Source organism: Mercenaria mercenaria, chromosome 11, assembly GCF_021730395.1.
Source record: "Mercenaria mercenaria strain notata chromosome 11, MADL_Memer_1, whole genome shotgun sequence".
NCBI classification, from domain to species: Eukaryota; Metazoa; Mollusca; class Bivalvia; order Venerida; family Veneridae; genus Mercenaria; species Mercenaria mercenaria.
This window is the reverse complement of record NC_069371.1, coordinates 271,049-297,666: the sequence shown is the minus strand read 5'-3', so window position 1 is coordinate 297,666 and position 26,618 is coordinate 271,049. Positions and strand designations below refer to the sequence as shown.

At 35.9% G+C, this 26,618-nt stretch overlaps 1 protein-coding gene across 2 annotated transcripts; it reads right to left on the bottom strand.

Moving 5' to 3' along the window:
- Nucleotides 1–132: 132 nt before the first annotated feature.
- Nucleotides 133–26,519, bottom strand: LOC123532205 (uncharacterized). Of its 2 annotated transcripts, XM_053518397.1 has the most exons (7): nucleotides 26,384–26,519; nucleotides 18,249–18,311; nucleotides 17,551–17,646; nucleotides 9,607–9,675; nucleotides 5,291–5,370; nucleotides 2,753–2,843; nucleotides 210–344 (listed from the first exon to the last, which is right to left on the bottom strand). In XM_053518397.1, exons 1-6 carry the CDS (start codon nucleotides 26,397–26,399, stop codon nucleotides 2,763–2,765), a joined length of 405 nt encoding a protein of 134 aa, XP_053374372.1. In that variant the 5' UTR covers nucleotides 26,400–26,519; the 3' UTR covers nucleotides 210–344; nucleotides 2,753–2,762. The 2 variants fall into 2 exon arrangements, with proteins under 2 accessions (XP_045169519.2, XP_053374372.1); XM_045313584.2 differs by lacking the exon at nucleotides 2,753–2,843 and having other exon boundaries at nucleotides 133–344.
- Nucleotides 26,520–26,618: the final 99 nt, after the last annotated feature.

The window sequence follows — 26,618 nt, the reverse complement described above, 5'->3', positions numbered from 1 at the left end:
ATCAGCATCCATTTTGGTTTCAACGCCACAGGACTTTCACCTTCACATTTATGCTTTGAAGAATACCTATTTGAAAAAAAAACCTTTACATTCAGTACAAACACGTAGATTGTCTTGGTATTTTGGTTTGCGTTCTCTCATTGATGGTACCCGATCTTCTGCAATGTCTTTTAAATTATTCTCATATATACCTTCTCTTCGTACTTTATCAAAAAATGAATTTTGGCGTGGTTTTGATAATATATCCTGAACTTCTGTTTTCTCTTTATGTTTCATGATGATGTGCCTCTTAAGCTTTCCGCCATGCACTGCACTCTTACAAAAATGCAGAATCTGCCTGGTTTCTGAAAAGAAGACAAATTAAGTCTCATGAGATAAACAGGTTATTCCAGACTTTATCATACAAGAGTGCCAAAATGGCCCTAGGTCGCTCGCCTGAGTAACACACCATAAGGGTGTAAACATGTTTTACTTTGTGATTTAATGGAGACAAATATTCTGACCAATTTTCATTAAGATTGGACCAAACAATGTGGCCTCTTTAGACTAAACAAGCATATTCTTTGATTTGACCTAGTGACCTAGATTTTTACCCCACATGACCCAGATTCGAACTTGTCCAAATTTCATGAAAACAAACATTCTGACAAAGTTTCGGGAAGATTGGAGCAAAAAAGTGGCCTCTAGAGAGTATACAAGCTTTTCCTTTGATTTGACCGAGTGACCTAGTTTTTGACCCCACATGACCCAGATTTAAAATCATCCAAGACTTCATAACAAACATTCTGACAAAGTTTTATGAAGATAGAATCAAAAATATGCCCCCTAGGGTGTAAACAAGCTTATTTTTTTATTTGACCTGGTGACCTAGTTTTTTATCCCACATGACCCAGATAAAAATTCCTGCCATATTTCATGCAGACAAACATTCTGACCAAGTTTCATGCACATCAAATGAACAAGTGTTAACAAGATTTTCCTTTGTTTGACCGGGTGACCTAGTTTTTGACCTCAATTGACCCAATTTCGAACTTAGCCTAGGAATCATCAAGATAAACATTCTGACCAAGTTTCATGAAGATAGGATCATGAATGTGGCCTCAAGAGTGTTAACAAGCTTTTCCTTTGATTTGACTGGGTGACCTAGATTTTGACCCCATATGACCCAATTTCGATCTTGGCCTAGAAATCATCAAGATAAACATTCTGACCAAGCTTCATGAAGATAGGGTCATAAATGTGGCCTCTAGGTTGTTAACAAGCTTTTCCTTTGATTCAGGGACAGTAACTCTAGAACCAATGAAGGAATCTAGCAGGTTTTCGAAAGAAACCGAGATCTTATTGTTACTTAAGTTGTGTGTAAGTGTGGTTAAAATCAAATATAAAATGTCACTTCTATCATCTTCACAAGGTAAAAATTAACAAATTTTGGCTGTTTCAGGGGTCAATCAGGGGCGTAACTCTGGAACCTATGACTGGATCTGATATATTCATCATAGAATCCAAGAGTTATCGTTGTTGAAGATATTTTGCAAGTTTGTATCAAATCAAACCGTAAATGAAGTCTCTATATGGCTGCAAATGCCAAAATAGCATATTTTGGCTCTATAAGGGGCCATAACTCTAGAACCCATGATTGGATCTAGCCAGTTTTCGAAAGGAACCGAGATATTATGCCAATACAAGTTGTATGCAACAGATCTGTTTACCCGTTCAAAGCAATGTCAGTAGTCTCTAAGAGATTTATCAGTAGTTTTGACCATCTGTCAATGGGAATTGCGTATAAAGTCGTGTTGAGGCCATATGGCAGTGTATGTGTGTAAATACTGCTGGCAAGCTTTCCTTTATTTTAATGCAGTATCTTGCAAATTTAAGTCTGTATCACAATTTGATCCATGTAGACAGACAGGGCTCACAATGGGACGAAAAAAGTTTGAGCCACTTTCATTCAATTGGTAGCAGGGTGGGCGTGAGGATGGGTGTTCCCTCCTGCTTTGATTTTTTTGTAATTTCCATTAGTAAAACAGTGCTGCAGTCAAATTTTGAAATGGATATGGTGGCAGCTGGTAAAAGGGCACATAAAACTCCAAAGTGGCTATAAGAAGGGAGGATGTGGAAGGAATACTCACTCCTGCAAGAAGGGATTTTAGTATCACCCCAAGAAAATTTTGAAAATGTAGGCCCTTGACACAACATTTTGTGCATTTTCTGACTGAAAATGACACGTTTCAATTTCTAAATAGTACCTATTACAATATCCAAATTATGAATTATTGACACTACATGTTTTTATTTTCAGGTCAAGCCTCCTGTAGAATATAAGTCTGATATATGTATGTGTTATGAGAATAAATTCTAGAATCATTTCTGTTACAATAACATTAATCATGTATGTTACTTGAATGTTAAAATTTCAGAACACAGCGTCTCGATAATTATCCAAAAATATTAATATATCCAAATACGATTATACTTTTCTAAATATCGCCCAAATCTCTAGTTTCAAAGATATGTTTGACAAATTTTGATAATAAGAAGTCAGTTTAGCCGCATTTTGCAGTATCTGACATTATAGTTTATAGTAACATTACCTCTTGTTAAAATCATTTCCTGAAATATTTCAGTTTGACACGATAGCAGACGATCTACTTACGATTTCAAAAACGTAAAATAATACAATTTAATGTTTCGCCAATTTGTTTATTTCTTGAAAAATCATTTATTCAGACCAATACTAGTAATTAAAACAAACCTGTAAGTGGTTATTCCTCACACGATAATTTATCTGCTAACTGAATGCAAACTGCAATCACATGAGTCAAGATGTTTATTACACGTGTTACCTAAAACACAGAATGCGTATCGCTATCAATTTTTTTGCGACCTAAATTGAAGGCAAATTATTAGAACCAGTCAAAGTTCTAAAAAGGTTATGATTTAGAACAAAGTTATATGCAGAAATTTCCATTTCGCCACTTGGGATGTTTAAGCACCACTTTGATTGCAAATTCGCCAATTTGCCGATCTCCATGGCAATTTTCCGTAGTAATTTTTTGGTAAATCGTAGTCCGTAATTTTAAAGGCAAGTTCCTAGAAACTACGGACAGTCCGTAGATATAAACAGATCTGGTGCAAGTTTGATTAAAGCTGATTGCAAAATGTGGTCTCTATCGTGTTCACACGCCAAAAATATCCAATTTTGACCCTTTAAGGGGCCATAACTCTGGAACCCATGACGCGATCTGGCCCGTTTTCGAAACGAACCGCGATATTATGTCAATACAACTTGTGTGCAAGTTTGAATAAAGGTGATTGCAAAATGTGGTCTTTATCGTGTTCACAAGCTAAAAATACCAAATTTTGGCCCTTTAAGGCGCCATAACTCTAGAACCCATGATGGGATCTAGCCACTTTTCAAAAGGAACCGAGATATTATGCCAATACAAGTTGTGTGCAAGTTTGATTAAAATTGATTGCAAAATATGTTCTCTATTGTGTTCACAAGAAATTGTGGACGGACGAAGGGCGATCACAAAAGCTCACCCTGTGATGTAATAAACAGCATGGTTCCGATACCTTAACTCCAGTATTCAGCTTAATGGTAATTGATAAAATGTTCAAATCAATGGGCATGCCATGTATAACTAGAGCTGCTTTTGAGAATAGTCGAGCTAAAAATACATTAAGGTGATCAATACATATGATATATACATAGGATATATCTTGGTTAAAACATACATAAAGGTATGACAGAAAAACAAAGGTTGCCGAAAAACTTTAATAATAACTGAGATAGAGTGAAAGTGCTCCAAAACTTTAACCTGAAATTTTAAGTAAAAAGGGGAGATAATTCCTGAAATATTGGTGCGAGAGTTATGACCCTTAAGCCTGATGATGTAGGTAATGATGAGGAATAACTATTTTAAGTTTAAAGCAAATCCATCAAGTAATTACTGAGATAAGGAGAAACAAGTAGCTGCGTTCAAGATGCCCCCGATGGCATCCTTGTCGATATAAAGCAAGCTAAGTCCAAAACGAGGTCAAGTTCAAGGTCAACGTCAAACTGAGGTCAGGTGATGTCTGAAGATGAGGAATGGTCACAGGTTTCATCTGCATTAGTATCAAGTCATTCTTGTTAGGGGTATTGATGCTAGACGAAACAGTCCCATTTGGTTAACCTCGTACGGACGGACAAACGGACGGACAGGACAATCACTATATGCCTCATGCATCAGTAGATACCGGGGGCATAAAAAGAGAAAGTGCATAAAAGCTTTAATCAAGGTGGAGACGTGGAAAGACGCCGACGCCGGGGATAGCTCTCCATATACTTCGTATAGTCACGCTAAAAATAATCAAGTCGAGTTATCACCCCTTAGAGACCTCTGACCTTGATTATGTTGCAGTATGCATATTTTCAGGTGATACACTAAGTCACTATGAATATCCTCAGGTCATGTACTACCAGTGTGTATTTTTTTTTCAAAATCCCCAGTAGTTTAGGAGCAGTTGTATTCACAAGAATTATGGACAAACATTTACGGACAGACGGACGGACAAGGTGATTCCAATATACCCCCTTCAAACTTCGTTTGGCAGGGGTATAATGACAAACTGGTTATAATAAAATAATTTCAACTACATTTGTTCGTTGTTTCTTCATTTTCAGACTACGTTTTTGTATTCTGTTATAACTAGGGCTGAGACGATTTCAAAATTTTGAAACCAGTTAATCTTTAATTTTGAAATCGAATCGAACCGGTTAATCGGTCGCCATATTGAAAATGCCTGTTTTCTTTCCTGACGACCGTATCAACGTACTTCCAGCAGCTGACTTCATTAGAAACTTACCAACTGTATTGTTTGCAAGCAGTGTGACAATTAATAAGTCATATTTTGGTGTATTTTATTTTTAATATAACACGACATGCAAATCCCAGACTACTGATTATGTTCAGTTGATGTGTTTTAGCTGAAATATACTGTGGATCTATGTGCTGGTCAAAGAAATGTATAAAGATAAAGTACGACTCGTGATGTTCATTGTTTGGGAGCGGTTTTGCAAAATTGAAATCGGTTTCACCTAGCAATCGAATCGGATCCGATTAACCGAGTAATTGAACCAGTCCTAGTTATAGCACTTCAATGAAACACAAATATTTTATAGCACCAAGTACTCAATTATTTGCAGATATCTTCAAGGTCAAGGTCAAAAACAAAGCTTTATCAGGCTTAGAGATAAAGCTAATATATTGCAGCAAAAAAATTTCAAAACAAGTATAATGGTTACCTTTTTATTCTTTGCCTTCGTGTTTGCTGTAACATTGACCTGCTCTTTTACTGAATCTTTCACTGCGCTTTGCATGGGCACTACAAACAGAGTCATAATTATATGGTCTATATTTATGTAATTTTAATTATCTAAAGAGTGTGATTTACAGTTAAGATATGCCAAATTTCTAATTTAGGTTTTTGATATTTCGTTAAGTTTTTCTTTCAAAAACAACATGAGCAAAGCAAGAATTAAAGACAAGAGGGTCATGATGACCCTATATCGCTGACCTGTTAAACTTTGCCTTGGAATCATCAAGATAAACATTCTGACCAAGTTTCATGAAGATAGGGTCATAAATATAGCCTCTACAGTGTTAACAAGCTTTTCATTGATTTGAGTGATGACCTAGTTTTTGACCCCACATGATCAGGTTTCGAACTTGGCATGGAAATCATAAAGATAAACATTCTTACCAAGTTTCACGAAGATTGGATTATAAATATGGCCCTTATAGTGTTAACAAGCTTTTCCTTAGATTTGAGCAGGTGACCTAGTTTTTGACCCCACATGACCCAGTTTCAAACTTGGCCTAGGAATCATCAAAATAAACATTTTGACCAAGTTTCATGAAGATAGGGTCACAAATCTGGTCTCAAGAGTGTTAAAGATATTTTCATTTGATTTGACCAGGTGACCTAGTTTTTGACCAAGTATGACCCAGTTTCAAACTTTGCCTAGGAATAATCAAGATAAACATTCTGACCAAGTTTCAAGAAGATAGGATCATAAATGTGGCATCTAGGTTATTAACAAGCTTTTCCTTAAATTTGACCGGGTCAGCTAGTTTTTTACCCACATGCCCCAGTTTCAAACTTGGCCTAGAAATCATCAAGATAAACATTCTGTGCAAGTTTGTATCAAGTCAAAGCATAAATGAAACCTCTATATGGCTGAAAGCGCCAAAATAGAAAAGTTTGCCCTATTCAGGGGCAGTAACTCTACAACCCATTATGGAATTTAGCCAGTTTTCGAAGGGAACCGAGATTCTTTTTGTGACTCAAATTGTGTGTAAGTGTAGTTAAAATCAAATTTAAAATGTCGCTTCTATCATATTCACAATGTAAAAAATAACAAATTTTGGCCCTGTCAGGGGTCAATCAGGGGCCGTAACTCCGGAACCTATTATTGGATCTGACGAATTCATCATAGAATACAAGATATATTGTTGCTAAAGATAGTATGCAAGTTTGTTTCAAATCAAACCATAAATGAAGTCTCTTTATTGCTGCACAAGAGGGTCATGATGACCCTGGATCGCTCACCTGAGTAATGTGAGCCACATGTTTCAAATGGCAAACTGATGCTAAAATATTAAGAAGGTAGGTCAGTAGGTCATATTCATGGTAACTGAAAATCAGTTTTAAGATCGGTGTGCAAAACTGTACATGTCATCAAAATTTCAAGACTGTATCTTAAACAAGAGGGTCATGATGACCCTGGATCGCTCACCTGAGAAATATGAGCTGCATGTTTCAAATGTCAAACTGATGATTTTTAGAAAAATTTTGGAAGATTTTCCGATGTACAATCAAGTAACCCCTGGGGCGGGGCCAATTTTATCCCGGGGGTTATAATTTGAACAAAGTTTGTAGAAATCTACTAGGCAATGTTACATATCAAATATCTAAGATCTAGGCCTCCTGGTTTTTTTTAGCAAATTTATGAAGATTTCCCTATGTACAATCAAGTAACTCCTGGGGCTTGGTCAATTTGACCCTGGGGGGTCAAGATTTGAACATATTTTGTAGAGGTCTACTAGGCAATGCTACATGTCAAATATCTAAGCTCTAGGCCTTCTGGTTTATTTTTTTTTTTAATGAAGATTTTTCTATGTACAATCAAGTTACCCCATGGGGCGGGGTCAATTTGACCCCGGGGGTCATGATTTGAACAAATTTTGTAGAGGTCTACTAGGCAATGCTACACGTGAAACATCTAAGCTCTAGGTCTTCTGGTTTATTTTAAGAAATTGTTTGAAGATTTTCCTATGTAAAATGAAGTGACCCCAGGGGAGGGGTGGGGTCAATTTTGACCCCGGGGGTCATGATTTGAGCAATTTTGTAGAGGTTCACTAGGCAATGCTACATGTCAAATATCTAAGCTCTAGGCCTTCTGGTTTATTTTTTTTTAAATTGAAGATTTTCCTATAGAAATCAATGTAAAATCAATTGACCCCTGGGGCGGGGTCAATTTTGACTCCGGGGTCATGATTTGAACAAACTTAGTAGAGGTCCACTAGGCAATGCTTCACGCCAAATATCTAAGCTCTAGGGCTTCTTGTTTTTGAGAAGAAGATTTAAAAAAAATCGTTTCGGTTGCCATGGCAACCAGAGTTCTGCATGGAATTCAATTCTTTGAACAATTTTTGTAGAGCTTCACCCAAGGAACATTCTTGTGAAGTTTGGATCAAATTGGCCTAGCGGTTTATGAGGAGATGTCGTTTAAAGTAAAAGTTTACGGACAACGGAAAACGGACGACGGACGCCGGACGGTGAGTGATCCTAATAGCTCACCCTGAGCTTTTGGCTCTGGTGAGCTAAAAACAATAAAGTAGGTCAGTAGGTCAAGGTCACAGTCAGGTGATCCCTAATCGTTTGGGGTCATCAGGTAATTATAATTAAACAGTCTAGGAAACATGATCTGATAGTTGTTTAAGTATTTTTTCTATATAACTCATTATTATAACAAGTGTATCCCAGGGCGGGGCCTCTTTTCACCCCAGGGACATAATTTGAACAATTTAATTAGAGGACCACAAGGCAATGCAACATACCAAATATCAAAGGCCTAGGCCTTGCAGTTTCAGACAAGAAGATATTTAAAGTTTTTTCCTATATAAGTCTATGTAAAACATAACACCCCCGGGGCAGGGCCTCTTTTCACCCTAGGGTTATAATTTGAACAATCTTGGTTACGGTATATGACCACAAGGCAATGCTACATACCAAATATCAAAGGCCTAGGTCTTGTGGTTTTAGACAAGAAAATTTTTAAACTTTTTTCCTATATAAGTCTAAGTAAAATTTGTGACCCCCGGGGCAGGGCCTCTTTTCACCCCAGGGGCACAATTTGAACAATCTTCATAGAGAACCATTAGATGATGTTATAAGCCAAATATCAAGGCTCTACGCCTAGTGGTTTTGGACAAGAAGATTTTTTAAAAATTACTTTTGGTTGCCATGGCAACAACAGTTCTGCAAGGAATTCAATTCTTAAAAAATTGTGAAAGGGGACCAATCAAGGATCATTCCTGTGAAGTTTGGTGTAATTCTGCCCAGTGGTTTTCAAGAAGAATTTTTTATTAAATGCTGATGGACGCACGACAGACGACGGACATTGAGCCTTTGGCTCAGGTGAGCTAAAAAGCCAAAATATCAAATTTTGTCCTTTTAAGGGGTCATAACTCTGGAACCCATGATAGGATCTGGCCAGTTTTCGAAAGGAACTGGGATATTATTCCAATACAAGTTGTGTGCGAGTTTGATTAGAATTAATTGCAAAATGTGGTCTTCATCGTGTTCACAAGAAATTGTGAACGGAAAGTGACGGATGGACAGACCAAAATGCGATCACAAAAGCTCACCCTGTCACTATGTGACAGGTGAGCTAAAGAGCAGAACTTGATTGGTTTTGAATGACTTTGTCCATTGATCACATTTCTCCTGCCAATGGTTTCTATCCACTGGATTAAGAGTTTCAATCAAATCATGTATCATTTGTAGTTTATTAGTAATTGTGGAATTAAGAAAAGAGCCGGTTTTATGACTGTATGCTTTACTGTTTTTAGTACTTTCATTAAACCATAACCTTTGACAGTTACTAGAGATACAAGCATTTGCACTCTATAGACTGGATGATATTATATTTGAAAAAAGAAATGTGGTTGACAGCAGAGAGAAAGACGTCTGTTGCCATTAGAACAGTCTGGCCATGCTTTTTAAGTGCTAGGTATTAAAGATAAAATAAAAACAGGAGCAAATCTGAATGTGGGAAACAAAATTATATATCCATGCAGCAATTTTAAGTTAAATTCCATTACATAACAAAACAGAAACCTAAAGAAAAAGCACACATGGTCACTCTGGCATTGGGTTGAAGTAGCTGCATCCTGTACTATGTTTCTATTAAGTAACTGTAGATTGGAGAATCAGTATCAAAGACATACTAGTATCTAAAAACAAGGGTTTACTATAATATTATACACAATCTACCACAAAATGAGAAGCTGACACTCTCTTCTTCAAATATTGGAGCTGAGGAATAAAAGTTACCTATTGCAGAACAATCACTTAAATTGGAATCTTCATAAGCATTGTCTGGTTGACCGTTTTCACTTCCATCTAGAATATAAAAACATACAAGATACTTAAACATTTACTTGCATGACGTAGGGCAAATATGCAACGAACAATGAATGCCATGATGGTCCTTTATCACCAGAACATTACTGCTTGAAGTAAATGCACATTGTGACAAGTTAGCTATGAATCTTCCTATCATAAATATCAACACCATTTTTTTCCTAGAATTTCTTCAAACTGTGCATGTTGAATGAGAAAAAAGTTTGAAACAAAAATCTGAAATAAACATGCAAAGTTTCGGAAGTCTAGGTTGGGCACTTTTTGAGCTATAACAGGATTTGTTTGCTGGACAGACTGAAATACTGATTGACCAACAAACAAACAGTGCCCTTCAGTCACAGACCACTAGGGAACTAACACTTGTGATTTGGTAAAGAAAACTTAATTTGCCCTACAGAAAAAAATTAAAAAAATCAAGGGGTTAAGGGGTTACAGAGCAAACACAAAAATTAAGGCTCTTGAAAACCTTTGACCTTGAGTAGTGACCTTGACCCGACATGGCTGGCTCATGGGTTTTGCACTTTGCTTTGATGGGATGAACAGTTGTGTAAAGTTTCTTCAAAATACTTCAAGGGGTTCAAGAGTTACAGATTGCTAAAGGACAGACGGACGGACGGACCACGGACGAAAAGCGATATTATCATATGTCTTGGTTAAAACAAACATTAGGTGAGGACATATCTTCGTTAAAACAAACATTACAGTGACAAATACATAGGTCATACCTTGGTTAAAACAAACATTAGAGTGACTGATACATAGACATTACCTTGGTTAAAACAAACATTTAGGTGACCGATACATATAGTACATTTACAAATGTATGTGGCCAGTGTAAAGGATATACAGTAACTGGACAAAAACAAACATTGAAGTGACCGATGCATAAGAAAATACCATAGTTAAAATATTCATCAAGGTGACCGATACATAGGTCATACTTTGGTTAAAACAAACTTTAAGTGACCGATACATATGTCATACCTTGGTTAAAACAAACATTAGAGTGACAGATGCATACGTCATACCTTGGTTAAAACAAGCATTAGAGTGATTGATACATATGTCATACCTTGGTTAAAACAAACATTAGAGTGACTGATGCATACGTCATACCTTGGTTAAAACAAACATTAGAGTGACTGATACATAGGACATACCTTGGTTAAAACAAACATTAGAGTGACTGATACATACGTCATATACCTTGGTTAAAACAAACATTAAGGTGACTGATACATAGGTCATACTTTGGTTAAAACAAACATTAAGGTGACTGATACATACGTCATACCTTGGTTAAAACAAACATTAGAGTGTCTGATACATGGGAAATACATTGGTTAAAACAAACATTAAGGTGACATAGTCATACCTTGGTTAAAACAAACATTAGAGTGACTGATACATAGGTCAAACCTTGGTTAAAACAAACATTACAGTGGCTGATACATACGTCATACCTTGGTTAAAACAATCATTAAGGTGACCGATACATACGTCATACCTTGGTTAAAACAAACATTAGAGTGACTGATACATATGACATACCTTGGTTAAAACAAACATTAGAGTGACCGGTACATAATGTCACATACCTTGGTTAAAACAAACATTAGAGTGACTGATACATAGGTCATACCTTGATTAAAACAAACATTAGATATAGATGGTACCTACCCAAAATATCTAAGGGGAACAACTCTGAATTGACATATAAACTGAAGCAAACATAAAACCTTGATCAAAAGTGAAAGAAAAATCAAATAGGTTCTTTTAGCAACAACTGATCAGGCATACAAAATATGACCTATGCTGACAGTTATTTTATAAGTTGTAGTGAGGCCCTAATAGTAGTGCATGAAAATGAAGTAAAAAGTATCTGACAAGTTTTGATATTTTAGCCAATGATGATACATTGGTTTACATAAAATTTATATATTAAAATGCAAAATGTATATATCCAACAATAAGAAATTACAAACTAGAGTGTTAACAGTCAAATTGTTGATGACGGACGACGGACGGATGGACGACGGAAGACTAACGACCGACACAGGGCGATCACAAAAGCTCACCTTGAGCACTTCGTGCTCAGGTGAACTAAAAAATAGAGCTGTCACTAATGGTGACAAATGCCCCCGCAGCGCCTCGACCTTTGACCTGGTGACCTTGACCTTTGACCTGGTGACCCCAAAGTCAGTAGGGGTCGTGTACTCAATATGAACTATCAGCACGTGAAGTTTGAAGGTCCTGGGTGCAGTGGTTCGCGAGTAAAATGCCTTGATGCAAAAAGTTAACGTTGTGACGATCGAACGAACTACCGAACGGACGGACATTGAAAACTAATATGCCTCCCTTCGGGGGCATAAAAAGAGTTAAATTGGTATCACGTTTGTGTAGACTGGTTATATTCATCATTTCAATGAATCATTTTGAAAGTGTTTTTTATGCTTTAGTCATTTTGAAGCATTCCTCTTACTGTTCAAAGAGTACTTTGCTGCAAATAATGTAACATTAAATGTCATTGTTATCAAATGAAATTACAACATTTTTAGGTAGTGGTTGTAATTACAACATTTTAAGGTAGCTGATAAGTAATGACTCTCTGCAATGCATTTTAAGCAGTTCAACATTCTTTGGATGGAAATATCACGATCATTGCTTTCCATGGGAAAAAACGAATAAATGCTGAAAAGGGATATATGGGGATTACTTTATTTGATGATTTTCGTCAATTACCTTAAACAAATTATAGGTGTTTTATTTATTGTTGTAAACACAGTAAGCGGGTTACTTCAGATATCAACATTAATTTTCAGCATAAACTGTTTACACAACTTGAAAAAAAAAATGTTAAGGGGCTCTCATTTACAATTATATCAACAATTATTACATGAATTGAGTGCATTCGTGAGTAGAAAATGATGATGGCAAAATAGTGTAGGGTTTGTTTACATTATAAAATCTTTAATAACTTCTTTCAGGTAAACGTTTGGTATGTTTTTGGTAAGCTTATCATAAAGTGCATGTCATTCTCTATCATTCAGATTGTTTTCATGAGTTTTAGACTCTTGGCTAGCCTGGAATTTGACTTTAATAAAAGACAAAAGGAAGTTCAGTATAGGCTCTTTCAAACAGTTGAAAGTAGACTAAAGTTACACTGTACTCTATTGAATTTATTTAGCTGTGGAGACTTCTGATATAGACTTTAATTGGGAAAAATCCTAAAAATCATTGAAAAACGGTCAATACAAGAGTTGTCCATTTTGCTTCAGATATTTTGAGAAAATCATTTTTTAAATATCAAATATTTCCATTTTTACATGGAGAGGAGTAAAACAAAACCATAAATATATTTAGTAAATTGGTGCACTTAGCTATCATTTCACTCTGAAAACAAGAGGGCCAAGATGGCCTTAGGTCGCTCACCTGAGAAACACACCATAATAGTGTAAACATATTTGACCTAGTGATTTCATGGAAAGAAATATTTTGACCAACTTTCATTAAGACTGGACCAAAAATGTGGTCTCTTAAGTGTAAACAAGCATTTTCTTCAATTATCCTAGTGACCTAGTTTTTGAGCCAAGATAACCTACATTCAAATTTGACTTAGATTAGGTGAAGGCAATCATTTTGACTAAATTTCATCAACCTCAATTGAAAAATACAGCCTCTATCGCATACAAAACGTTTTTCTTTGATTTGTCCTAACGACCTAGTTTTTGACCCCAGATGATCCATATTCAAACTTGACCTTAACTTCGCCAGGGCTATCATTCTGACCAAATTTCATGAGGATCAATTGAAAAATACAGTCTCTATCGCATACACAAGGTTTTTCTTTGATTTGACCTAGTGACCTAGTTTTTTACCACAGATGACCCATATTCTAACTTGACCTAGATTTCGTAAAGGCAATCATTCTGACTAAATTTAATGAATATCCATTGTAAAATGCAGCCCCTATTGCGTACAAAAGGCTTTTTAAAATTTGACCGGGTGACCTAGTTTTTGACCCTAGATGACCCATATTAAGACTCCACCATGATTTCATACAGACAAACATTCTGAATAAATTTCATGAAGATCTGGTGTAACATGCAGCCTCTATTGCATACACAATGTTTTTCTTTGATTTGACATAGTGACCTAGTTTTTGATCCCAGATAATCCATTTTCTAACTAGGCCTAGATTTTATCAAGGTAATCATTCTGACCAAAATTGATGACGATCAATTGAAAAATACAGCCTCTATCGCATACACAAGGTTTTTATTTAATTTGACCTAGTGACCTAGTTTTTGACCCGAGGGGACCCATTTTTAAACTCGGCCTAGATTTTATCAAGTTAATCATTCTGACAAATTTGCATGAAGGTCAAGTGAAAAATACAGCCTCTATCGCATAACAACGTTTTACCTGGTTTGATCTAGTGACCTTGTTTTTGACCCCAGATGACCCATTTTCGAACTATTACTAGATCTCGAAGATCAGTTAAAAGATATAGCCTCTATCGCACAAACAAGCTAAATATTGACAGACAGACGACAGACAGACGCCGGACATCTAGCGATCACAAAATATCACCTGAGCAGCATTGCTGAGGTGAGCTAAAAATCTGCAAAGATGAATTTGAATTTTTTAGGTACCATCTCTACATTAGAGTGACTGATACATAGGACATACCTTGGTTCAAAACAAACATTAGAGTGATAGATACATACGACATACCTTGGTTAAAACAAACATTAGAGTGACTGATACACAGGTCATACCTTGGTTAAAACAACCATTAGTGTAAGAGTCACTGATACATAGGTCATGCCTTGGTTAAAACAAACATTAGAGTGACTGATACATAGGTCATACTTTGGTTAAAACAAACATTAAGGTGACCGATACATAAAACATACCTTGGTTAAAACAAACATTAGAGTGACTGATACATAGGTCATATCTTGGTTAAAAAAACATTAGAGTGACTGATACATAGGTCATACCTTGGTTAAAACAAACATTAAGGTGACCGATACATAGGTCATACCTTGGTTAAAACAAACATTAGAGTGACTGATACATAGGTCATATCTTGGTTAAAAAAACATTAGAGTGACTGATACATAGGTCATACCTTGGTTAAAACAAACATTAAGTGACAAATACATAGGTCATACCTTGGTTAAAACAAACATTAGAGTAACTGATACATAGGACATACCTTGGTTAAAACAAACATTAAGGTGACCAATATATAGACATAGTACATTTACAAATGTATGTGGCCAGTGTAAAGAATTTATCCTACCACTATGCACTTATCAGTCCGATATCTGCCTACTGTGTAAATCTGAGGTTTATTTAGTTAATACAGGTTTATACCGTCAATGCAACTGACGGACTACTTTTTCAAGTATATGTTATATGCTATAGGCACTGTAAACTGGGCCGAGAGTTCGAAACTCAAACATTTCATCATTTTACGAGGACATCGACGGTAAAAAATAAACAAGAGGGTCAAGATGACCATGGATCGCTCACCTGAGTAATATGAGCCACATGTTTCAAATGACAAACTGATGCTAAAATATAAAGAAAGTAGGTCATCAGGTCACATTCATGGTCACTGAAAGTCAGTTTTAAGATCTGTGTGCTTAACTGTACATGTCATCCAAATTTGAAGGTTGTTTCTTAACAAGAGGGTCATGATGACCCTGAATCGCTCACCTGAGTAATATAAGCCACATGTTTAAAATGGCACACTGATGCTAAAATTTTAGAAAGTAGGTCACATTCTTGGTCACTGCAAGTTAGTTTTAAGATCGGTGTACAAAACTATACATGTAATACATATTTCAAGGCTGTAACTTAAAAAACAAGTAAGTAGGTCAGTAGATCAAAGTCACAGTCAAGTGACCCTAATTGCTTGTGGTCATCAGGTAATTATAATAAAACAGTCTAGGAAATATTATCTGATAATTGTTTGAATATTTATTCCTATATAAATCATATAACAAGTGACCCCCAGGGTGGGGCCTCTTTTCACCCCAGGGGCACAATTTCAACAATCTTGTTAGAAATCCACTAGGCAATGCCACATATCAAATATCGAAGGCCTATAAGTCTATGTAAAACTTGTGACCCTGGGGCGGGGCCTCTTTTCACCCCAAGGGCCTTGAACATTCAGACAAGAAGATTTTTTTTTCTCCCTATACAAGTCTATGTTAAATTCGGAACCCCCAGGGTAGGGTCTTTTTTTACTCAGGGGCATAATTTGAACAATTTTGGCACAGGACCACAAGGCAATGCAACATACCAAATATCAAAAGCCTAGGCCTTGCAGTTTAAGGCAAGAAAATATTTAAAGTTTTTTCCTATATAAGTCTATGTAAAACTTGACACCCCCGGGGCTGGGCCTCTTTTCACCCCAGGATTATAATTTGAACACGTTTGGTAGAGGACCACAAGGCAATGCTACATACCAAATATCGAAGGCCTATAAGTCTATGTAAAACTTGTGACCCTGGGGCGGGGCCTCTTTTCACCCCAAGGGCACAATTTGAACAATCTTCATACAGGAGCATTAGATGATGTCACATGCCAAATATCAAGACTCTACGCCTTGCAGTTTTGGACAATAAGATTTTTAAAGTATTTCCTTTCGGTTGCCGTGGCAACCAGAGTTATGCATTAATTTCAATTCTTTGAACAATTTTGAAAGGGAGCCACCCAATGATCATTCCTGTGAAGTTTGGTGTAATTCTGATCATTGTTTTTCAAGAAGAAGATTTTTTTACAAATTGTTGATGGCCGCACGCCGCACGACGGACTACGTACAAAGGCCATTGAGCGGTCACAAAAGCTCACCATGAGCCTTTGGCTCAGGTGAGCTTAAAAACACACATCTCCTTTTGAGTGTTAAACTACCTTCAAAGTTTCGCTCAATTCCAGCCTGTGGTTGCTGAGAAATATTCTAAACAAGGACGACACTAAAGTTCACTAATGTTGAAAAATCAAAGGGCAATAACCATAGAATAGAAAATTGACGGATCGGACTAAGGTGTAACAGCACTAAATGAAGGGCCCTATCGGACAGTTTGCTATATCATACAAGTAGCCTACTTTCTCCATGTCCAGAGTACTTTTTCTCATTTAAGATAAACAGGTTATTTAAATATATTTAATCAAAGTTTCTAAGAAACTAACTTTATTAATTATCTCCAAGACTTCTCAGTCCTGTATGGTAGTTTAATTCCGTGAGGTTAATTATTGTAATGGAGACGTAAACATTTTCCGAGCCGTAAATGAAAGCTGGCTCTGTGTCTTGGTTTATAAATTATTAATTATTTCTTTATTTACTAAAATTTCAAAACTATCAAAGGAACTATAGGCGATTGTTATTGGATCGTGACTTTTCTATCGATGCATACTATCGGGACACTCAGGAGCGCAATGCATCGGTAGTTCGATGTATTGTTACACCCCTAGTTTTGACCCCACATTACCCAGTTTCGAACTTTACATAGAGATCATCAAGACAAACATTATGACCAAGTTTCATAAATATTGGTTCACAACTGAGGTAAGAAACAAGGAGACCAAAGGACTTGGAAGAAAGTCTCAAAATTGGTCAAATTTCTGCTTTCAAATGATTTTTAAGTATTTTTAATATGTATATTATTGAAAGAAGAATATTATAGTTTCAGACTCTTCTCAGGAATGCATAGTAAAGGTGAATCTTTGAGCAGATATTAAGAAATAATGAGTTAACAGTATAGCATTCCAAAGGAAACTGAATTTTGCACTACAGAAGGAATTCAGAACACAGTGTTTTTTCATAAAATAAAGTACCTTTAGACATGACTGGCTCCTTAATTTCTTCAGCTTCAAGTCCATGTTTATCCAAACTGTTGTCACTTAGAAACTCATCTGATTCCATCTCTTGATCTAAAATGTGTTACAAGATAAATTTTAAAACACTTAATAATGATACAATGAATTCCTGATCTTTCTGGTTCTGCAACTCATACTAGGGATATTTAGTGCCAATATTATTTCAGCCAAGTTAATTATATTTTCATCATCTGAATTTTACTGTTGTAAGCATCAATGCAAGGTTCTAATAAAACAGCAAAATTTGTAACTCTGCTATATGCCATGTCAAGCATCAATGGTATGTAACTTGATGTAACACTGCACTCTTGCCTGAACCTTCTGTCTATCTTAAATCTAATATCTTTAATGTGGCGAATGTGCACATTCAACGTGACTTACATCATTTTATGCTACATGACAAGAGCAAATTGTAAACTAAACAGCTCGCTTCTAATCTTTAATTCGTCATAAATTCCACCACCTGTATCGAAAGCTAAGGCAAAAAGTGTATACTACATATGCATGTAAACGGCTTTGTGAAAAAAAGAAAAGTTTTAGCTTGAAAATAATCCGCATCTCTGTTAGAAGAAATATGGGTTAACACTACAAGACAATGTTTTCCCATTTTCAGGACAAAATATATATCAAGATAATAATCATCGCTCTATAAATACCTGAGCTTGTGGAGCTGTCGGACACCCATTCTTTCGTGTCAAATGGATCGGAATCTGAACTTTCTGAAAGTAATTATTAGAACATGCTAAAAAACGGTTGAAAATGTTTTACAACTGATGAATGCAAACAGTAATGAAACAAGTTTAACATTCTACAATGGAGAACTCCCCCATCTAAGATTGGTTGGTTTAAAAATGACCATTACACATTAGTTCTTAGATAAAACTAAATTCAACACTTAACTGCTATTTGATTTTTTACTTTAGGTTACATTATTCCTCAGAAATGAGAAAAGAAAAAGAAGCATCAAGGTTTGCGAGTTTGCTAAGGATCCTTATCAGTGCATAATAAACAAAAATTTATTTTTACTGTTTTCTTTTTCTCTGATTAAAAAAACGCCAAAAGCAAACAGCAAATTACTGCCACTGATGACATTTTACTCTGGCAAATATCATTATGGTTATCTGTGATAGCATCTGGGGCACAAAAACAAATTAACAAGCACCCCTACTCAGTGCATGTGTCTGCCTGATTTAAATCTGTGTAACCTAAAAGAATTGGACCTTCACGTCAGAAAATATAAACAAACAGACCTGACCTGAGTTGACAACACTGAATTTACAAGTGTATTAGGTCAATCTCTTATTTTGTTGTTAAGCATTTTGGCAAACTGTTATTATTTGGCATTTCTTGTAACAGTTATAAAAACAAGAAACAATAATAAAATTGTTATATGCAGACGTCAATTTTGTGATCACAAGATCCGTTTCACAAGAACGGGACTTGCAAGATACTTATTTTAGATTTTGCAACTACTTTTAAAGCAAATTAGAGCTTTTTGAAGGTAGTAAGGAATAAAGGTATCATTTTTGTGACAAGAGATATTCTGCTTTCTTGGAGAACTTACACATAAAGATTATACACATAAACTTGTTTAGTTAACTGAAAAAAACAAGAGCTGTCCATAAGACAGCGCGCTTGACTATTCTCAGTGCTTGACTCTAACAAGAACTATCTAAAAGACAGCATGCCTGACTCCAGAACCCAGGTTTATATTAAACAGAGTCCATAAAGGGGCATAATACTGTCAAAATTCATGCCAGAGTTATGAAACTTGATGTTTGGCCTTAAGTGACCTTTAAGATGTGTGTGAAGAATCAATGCAATATCTGCAGTAGATACAGAGATATGTCCCTGCAAGCAAAACTTTAACATTCTAAGTCCAAATACTGCAAAAAGGGGCATGATCCTGTCAAAATTCAAGCCAAAGTTAGTGGAGTTAATGTGTGACCTTAGCTATTGAACCCCGAAGTCTTGTGTGAAGTTTCAACGTAATTTCTGCAGTAGTTCTGGAGATATGACCTTGCACGCAAAACTTTAACCAGGATTTTCTAAGTCCAAAAAGGGACATAATCCTGTCAAAATTCAAACCAGACTTATGGGACTTGATGTGTGACCTTAACCATTGACCCCAAAGACTTGCGGGAAGTTTCAATGTGATATCTGCAGTAGCTATGGAGAATATATGCCCTTGGACACAAGACTTTAACCATGATTTTCGAAGTCCAAAAAGGGGGATAATTTTGTAAATTTAAACAAGAGTTATGGGACTTGATGTGTGACCTTAGCTATTGACCCGGAAGACTTGTGTGAAGTTTCAATGCAATATGTGCAGTAGTTTGGAAGATATGCCATTGCATGCAAAGTCCAAAAAGGGGCAAAATCCAGTCAAAATACATGCCAGAGGTATGGGACTAGATCAGTTTAGTGCGGACAATGACCTAGAATAATATACAAAAGGTTTCAGAGCCATATCTCTTCTCTACATGGATATATGCACTTGCACGCAAAACTTGAACCAAGGTGTGAAGACGACGCCTGGGCGACAAAAATATCTCGAAAAGTCAAACTAAAAAATGAAAAAAAAACATTTTCACAATTCAGAAATAAGAGGGCCATGATGGCCCTATATCGCTCACCTGAGATTAATTGCTCGCTTGAACAAATTTCTTTGCTAAAGCTTCAAAAACAAAAACAAAACTAGGTGAGAAAGTCATGGTGAACATTCTTCAAGATAAGTAATGAAATCTGTTAGAAAAATATACAGGTGGTCCAAATCTCTTTGCTGTAGCTTCAAAAACAAGAAAGTAGACCAGTAGGTCAGGGTTAATAATATTAAAGATGAGTATTGAAATCTGTATCAAAAGTTCTACATGTGGTCCAAATTTCCATGCTGTATCTTCAAAAACAAGAAAGTAGGTCAGTAGGTCATGATAAACACTATTCAAGATGAGTATTGAAATCTGTATCAAACATTATACTTCTGGTCAAATCATTTTGCTGTAGCTCCAAAAACAAGAAAGTAGGTCACTAGGTTACAAAAAGAACATTGAAGAGAGAATTGAAATCTTTGTCGACAGTTACTGATGTAGTCCAAATTCTATGCTGTTAAGATCGGTGTGAAAAACTGCATGTCATCCAAATTTCAAGGCTGTATCTTAAAAAACAAAAATGTAGGTCATTAGGTCAAAGTCACGGTCAAGTGACCCTTAGTAACTTGGGGTCATCAGGAAATTATAATTAAACAGTCTAGGAAATATGATCAGATAATTTTTGAGGTATATTTTCCTATATAACTCATATACAAGGGACCCCCGGGGCGGGGCCTCTTTTCACCCCAGGGGCATAATTTGAACAATCTTGTTAGAGAACCACTAAGCAATGCTACATACCAAATATCAAAGGCTTAAGCCTTGAACTTCAAGACAAGAAGATTGTCAAAATATTTTCCTTTATAAGTCTATGTAAAACTTGGGACCCCCGGGTCTGGGCCTCTTTTCACCCAAGGGGCATAATTTGAACAATTATGGTAGAGGATCACTAGGCAATGCAACATACCAAATATCAAAAGCCTTGACCTTGCAGTTTCAGGCAAGAAGATTTTTAAAGTTTTTTTCCTTTATAAGTCTATGTAAAATTTGGGACGCCCTGGGTGGGGCCTCTTTTCACCTCAGGAGCATATTTTTTAAATAATCTTGGTAAAGGACCACTTGACAATACTACATACCAAATATCAAAAGCCTAGGCCTTGCAGTTTCAGACTAAACAATTTTTAAAGTTTTTCCTACACAAGTCTATGTAAAACTTGGTACCCCCGGGACAGAGCCTCTTATCACTCTAGAGGCATAATTTGAACAATCTGAGTAGAGGACCATAAGGCAATGCTACATACCAAATATCAAAGGCCTAGCTCTTGTGGTTTCAGACAAGAATTCTTTTATTTTTTTTTCCTATATAAGTCTATATAAACCATGTGACCCCTGGGGCGGGGCCATATTTGACCCTAGGGGAATAATTTGAATAATCTTGGTAGAGAACTACTATATGATGCTACATACCAAATATCAAAGCCCTAGGCCCTGTGGTTTTGGACAAGAAGATGTTTGAAGTTTTTCTTTTTGGTTGCCATGGCAACCAGAGTTCTGCTTGGAATTCAATTCTTTGAACAATTTTGAATGTGGACTACCCAAGGATCATTCCTGTGAAGTTTGGTGTAATTCTGCCCAGTGGTTTTCAAGAAGATTTTTTTAGGAATTGTTGACGGATACACGACGCACGACGTACATCAAGAAGTCACAAAAGCTCACCATGAGCCTTTGGCTCAGGTGAGCTAAAAAAAGGGAACAAAGAACTTCATCAACAAGCTAAAACATGACTTTTCACACACTGCTGTACAATTACCATAACAGTAAGCATCAGCCTCTTCCAAATTCTATAGGGAACAACACAAACAGAGCATACAACACAGGTTTTGAAATGAGTATATTTCTGATTATAAAGCACACTTGTGAGGAATGGAGTAAGTGTAGAGATTCAAACAAACGAGTCATCTACTTTGTCAGCCAAGTCATTATTTGACTCAGGTTCTATGTCATATGGTTTTAAACTTGTCATACTGACCCAAAAACGTGAGATTATGGATTATCTACACCATAAGCCTCATCAATGAATCAAAGGTGTTGGCTCAGAGTCAGTTTTTTTCTCAAATATTGTCTAGAAACTCATTTAATGTACAAGGTCAATGTGACCTTGACCTTCAAACATATACACAACTCATCTTTTTCAAGGTTCTAAAGTTATTAAGCTGAAACAATTTTTAAAGTTTAGGCCCATGTTGATTTGACCATGGACCAAATGACCTTAAAAACATAAAGGGTTAAGTGTTCCTTAAACCTAATAATCACCTCTAGTTTGAAAGTTCTGTGATAAGTAATTTTTAAAATATTAATCAGTGGAGACATAAAAACATCAGGCGAACTAGAGCTGCTTTTGAGAAAAGCACATGTCTCCCACAACTGCCTAATCATCTGAACAGTTATGTATCTGAGTCAGCACTGCACCAATACATGTATCAGTTGCATCTGTATTTTCGGTAATTCAAGGGCCATAATTCCGAAGTGCCTGGGCCGATTTGGCTAGTTATCGAACCTGGCCGAGAACTTACTGGCAAACACATTTTGTTCAAGTTTGGTGAAGATCGGATGAGAAATGTTCCACTTGGAGCACAGACAAGATTTGTGACAGACAGACATATGTACACACAGACATACAGACAGGAGTAAATCAATAGGTCTCCCACTACAGCAGTGTGGGAGACATAATAAACTAGAGTTGTCACAGGAGTGACGAATTATACCTCCAAAATAAGGCCTTGTCACAGAACTAAGCCAATGTTAAAGCCAAATTTGCTTCACCTTTGACTTACTGACCTCAAAATCAATAGGGGTCATTTGCTGGTCATGATAAACCTCCCTATGAAGTTTCATGATCCTCAGCCCAGCGTTCTCAAGTTATTGTCCAGAAACTGTTTAAATGTTCCAGGTCACTCTGATCTTTGACCTCCTGAACTCAAAATCAATAGGGTCATCTGCTGGTTAGAACAACCTCCCTATTAAGTTTCGTGATCCTAGGCCTAAGCGTTCTAAGTTATCATCCGAAAACTGTTTAACTGTTCCAGGTCACCGTGACCTTGACCTGTGACCTGCTGACCTCAAAATTAACAAGGGTCATCTGCTGGTCATGACCAACCTCCCTCAATTTTCATGATCCTATAACCAAGCATTCTCAAGTTATCATCTGGGAACCGTTTAACTGTTTTGGGTCATTGTGCATGATGTTACACTTGTGTACCAAAATTTATGATCCTAGGCCAAAGCGTTCTCAAGTTATCATCCGACTGTTCTGTGTCATTATGACCTTGACCTTTGACCTACCGTTCACAATATCGAACTTGACCTGTATTTCATGATGTTACACCTCTGTACCCAAATTAAGAATCCTAGGCCAAAGCGTTCTCAAGTTATCACCTGGAAACCGTTGAACTTTTCAGGTTCATTGTGACCTTGACCTTTGACCTACCAACCTCAAAGTCGAATTTGACCTGTATTTCATGATCCTACGCCAAAGCGTTCTCAAGTTATCATCCGGAAACTGTTTAACTGTTCAGGGTCATTGTGACCTTGACCTTTGATCAACTGACCTCAAAGTCAAACTTGACCTGTATTTTCTGATGTTACACCTGTGTACCAAAAATTATTTAAATCTGTCAAGCCTTTCATGAGTTGTTGTCTGGAAACCATGAAAACCAACGGACCGACCAACCGGCAGGCAAGCTCACTCCTATATACCCGCCCAAACCTCGTTTCGGGGGAAGTATAAAAAAATATTGTTTCTGGTTTCATGGTAAAAAAAATAGGGTAGGTAGATAGGTAAATTATTTTTTCGGAATTTTTTTTTATCATTAATGTGATCTTTCAGAAATTATTTTTGTGTCAAAAATTAATACAAATAAGGGGGTTTCGTTCTCGATACCATAACCAAATTCATTGTGGTCTTTCAAATACTGACATTGGCCATTCCAAATGAAATGTAATGGACATTTATCATCGTCAAAGTCCTTCGATTAAGGGGGTTATGCCTTTAAAACATAATTTGATTTCTAGTATCAGTAACCATGTTTAAGGCATCCGATCCACAAATTAGCTAGGTCTATATAACAGTGATATTAAAATATATCAAATATTGATGCCTGGCAAACCTATGTAAGTTTGGTATCATTTGAAAGTGTATTGTCCACTGAAAATGAAATACAAATTATATGTCAAACTAGAACGTGTCTGTAGGACACAAGGTGTGCCCCGACTGGTACATTTGTCACAAATAAGGGGCAATAATTCAATTGTTTGCAGTCTTAAGGGGGTATAGCCTCAACAAACATTTTATGAAAAGGATTAATTATTCTAGACCATATACTTTTTGAGCTATGAGCATCACAAACTAAAAATCCACTATTTTGGCTATTTCATGGGGGTGGGGGTGGTGGGGTCACAAATATGTTGTTTTTTCTATTTATAATTATCAATAATACTTCAACAGACTATCCAGTATTTACTGTGTAAGATCTATCATTTCGCAGACTGTAGTGACTGGTGCATATTTCTTTGGTCATTTTAGTTACTAATTCTTTTTCAGCAGATACATCTTTTTCAAATGATACCAAAAATGGGGTCACCAGGGATCGAAATGTTGCCCATTTATGGGTTTAAGCTATTTTCTGTTAAAAGTAGACATGGTACCTAAAAATTCAAATTCATCTTTATAGATTTTTTTCAGAGGGAAATGATAGCTAAGTGCACCAATTTTCTAAATATATTTATGGTTTTCCTCTTCTCCATGTCAAAAATAGAAATATTTGATATCTAAAAAATGACTTTCTCAAAATATCTGAAGCAAAATGGACAACGCTTGTATTGACCGTTTTTCAAAGATTTTAGGACTTCTCCAATTATAGTCTATATCAAATGCTCCCACAGCTAAATATATTCAATAGAGTATAAGGTAAGTTTACTCTACTTTCAACATTTTGAAAGAGCCTATACTGAATTTCCTTTTGTCTTTTAATAAAGTCAAATTCCAAGACTAGCCAAGAGTCTAGAATGCTTGAAAAAATTCTGAGTGAAAGAGAATGACATGCTCTTTATTATAAGCTTACCAAAACCATACCAAAACTGTACCTTAAAGGAGTTATTGAAGATTTTATATTGTAAACAAACCCCTACATCATTTTACCATCAATATTTACCACTCATGAATGCACTCAATTCAGGTGTTAATTGTTGATATATTTGTAAATGAGAGGCCCCAACAAAAACCTTTTTTCATGTTGTGTAAACAGCATAAGTTTTAAATTAATGTTGATATCTGAAATTATCCGATTACTTTGTTTTCAACAATAAATAAAACACCTTTTAGTTTGTTTTGGGTAGTTGACCTGTAATGAAAATAATCAAAATAGAGTAATTTCCATATGCTTTTTCAGCATTTATTAAATGATCATGCTAGTTCCCTCCAGAGAATGTTTAAATTGAGAATTGCTTAAAATACATTACATAGAGTCATTACCTGTCAGCTACCTTAACATGTAGTTATTACAACCACTACCTTAAAACATTGTAATTATATTTGACGACAATGAATTTTTGTGTTACCAATTTAACTTTTTTTGTTATTTCTCATTGTTGGATATATACATTTTACATTTTGATATATAAATGTTGTGTAAACCAATGTATCACCATTGAGAACAATAAATAAACAACTTTGGCTAAAAGATCAAAACTTAATAACGCTTCTAAGTGTCGTTAATTTTCTTCAAAGGAATGTATGCATTATTCTCTAATCTTCATGCATTACTAAACTTTCTATCAGGGCCTCACTTCAACTTACAAAATAACTGTCAGTGTAAGTCATGAGAAAAGCGTGCATACTGAATACAAAGGGATTTAAACAAATGTAGGTCATATTTTGTTTGTCTGATAAGTTGTTTGAAAAAGGACCTATCTGATTTTTCTTTCACTTTTGATCAATGTTTAATGTTGGCTTCAGTTTATTGATCAATTCATAGTTGTCCCCCTTTGATTTATTTGGGTAGGTACCATCTCTATTAAAAGGTTTAAAAAATTTTAAGGTCTCCTTGCAGAATCTTTATTCACATCTTTTATTTCTACGGATATGTTGTTAAAACTTAAATTTTCAATTTGAGATTAGTGAGGTTTTCTATTATGTGTATATATACCACTGTTTCTTTCCATCGTAGGTAAAGTAAAACATAATGTTTCCTGGATGTTTGTTTTCTCTGGCCTCTGCTTCGGACACCGATATTCTGTCACCAACGTACTCAAGTAGAAAATCTCCTCTGCTAAACTGTTTTTCTGCAAACACTCCATAACCTGAAAAAGGAAACAAAACGGTAGTTTAAAATCCACAGCATACAAAATCAGATCCATTTGTTGATAGTTTTTTTTTTACAA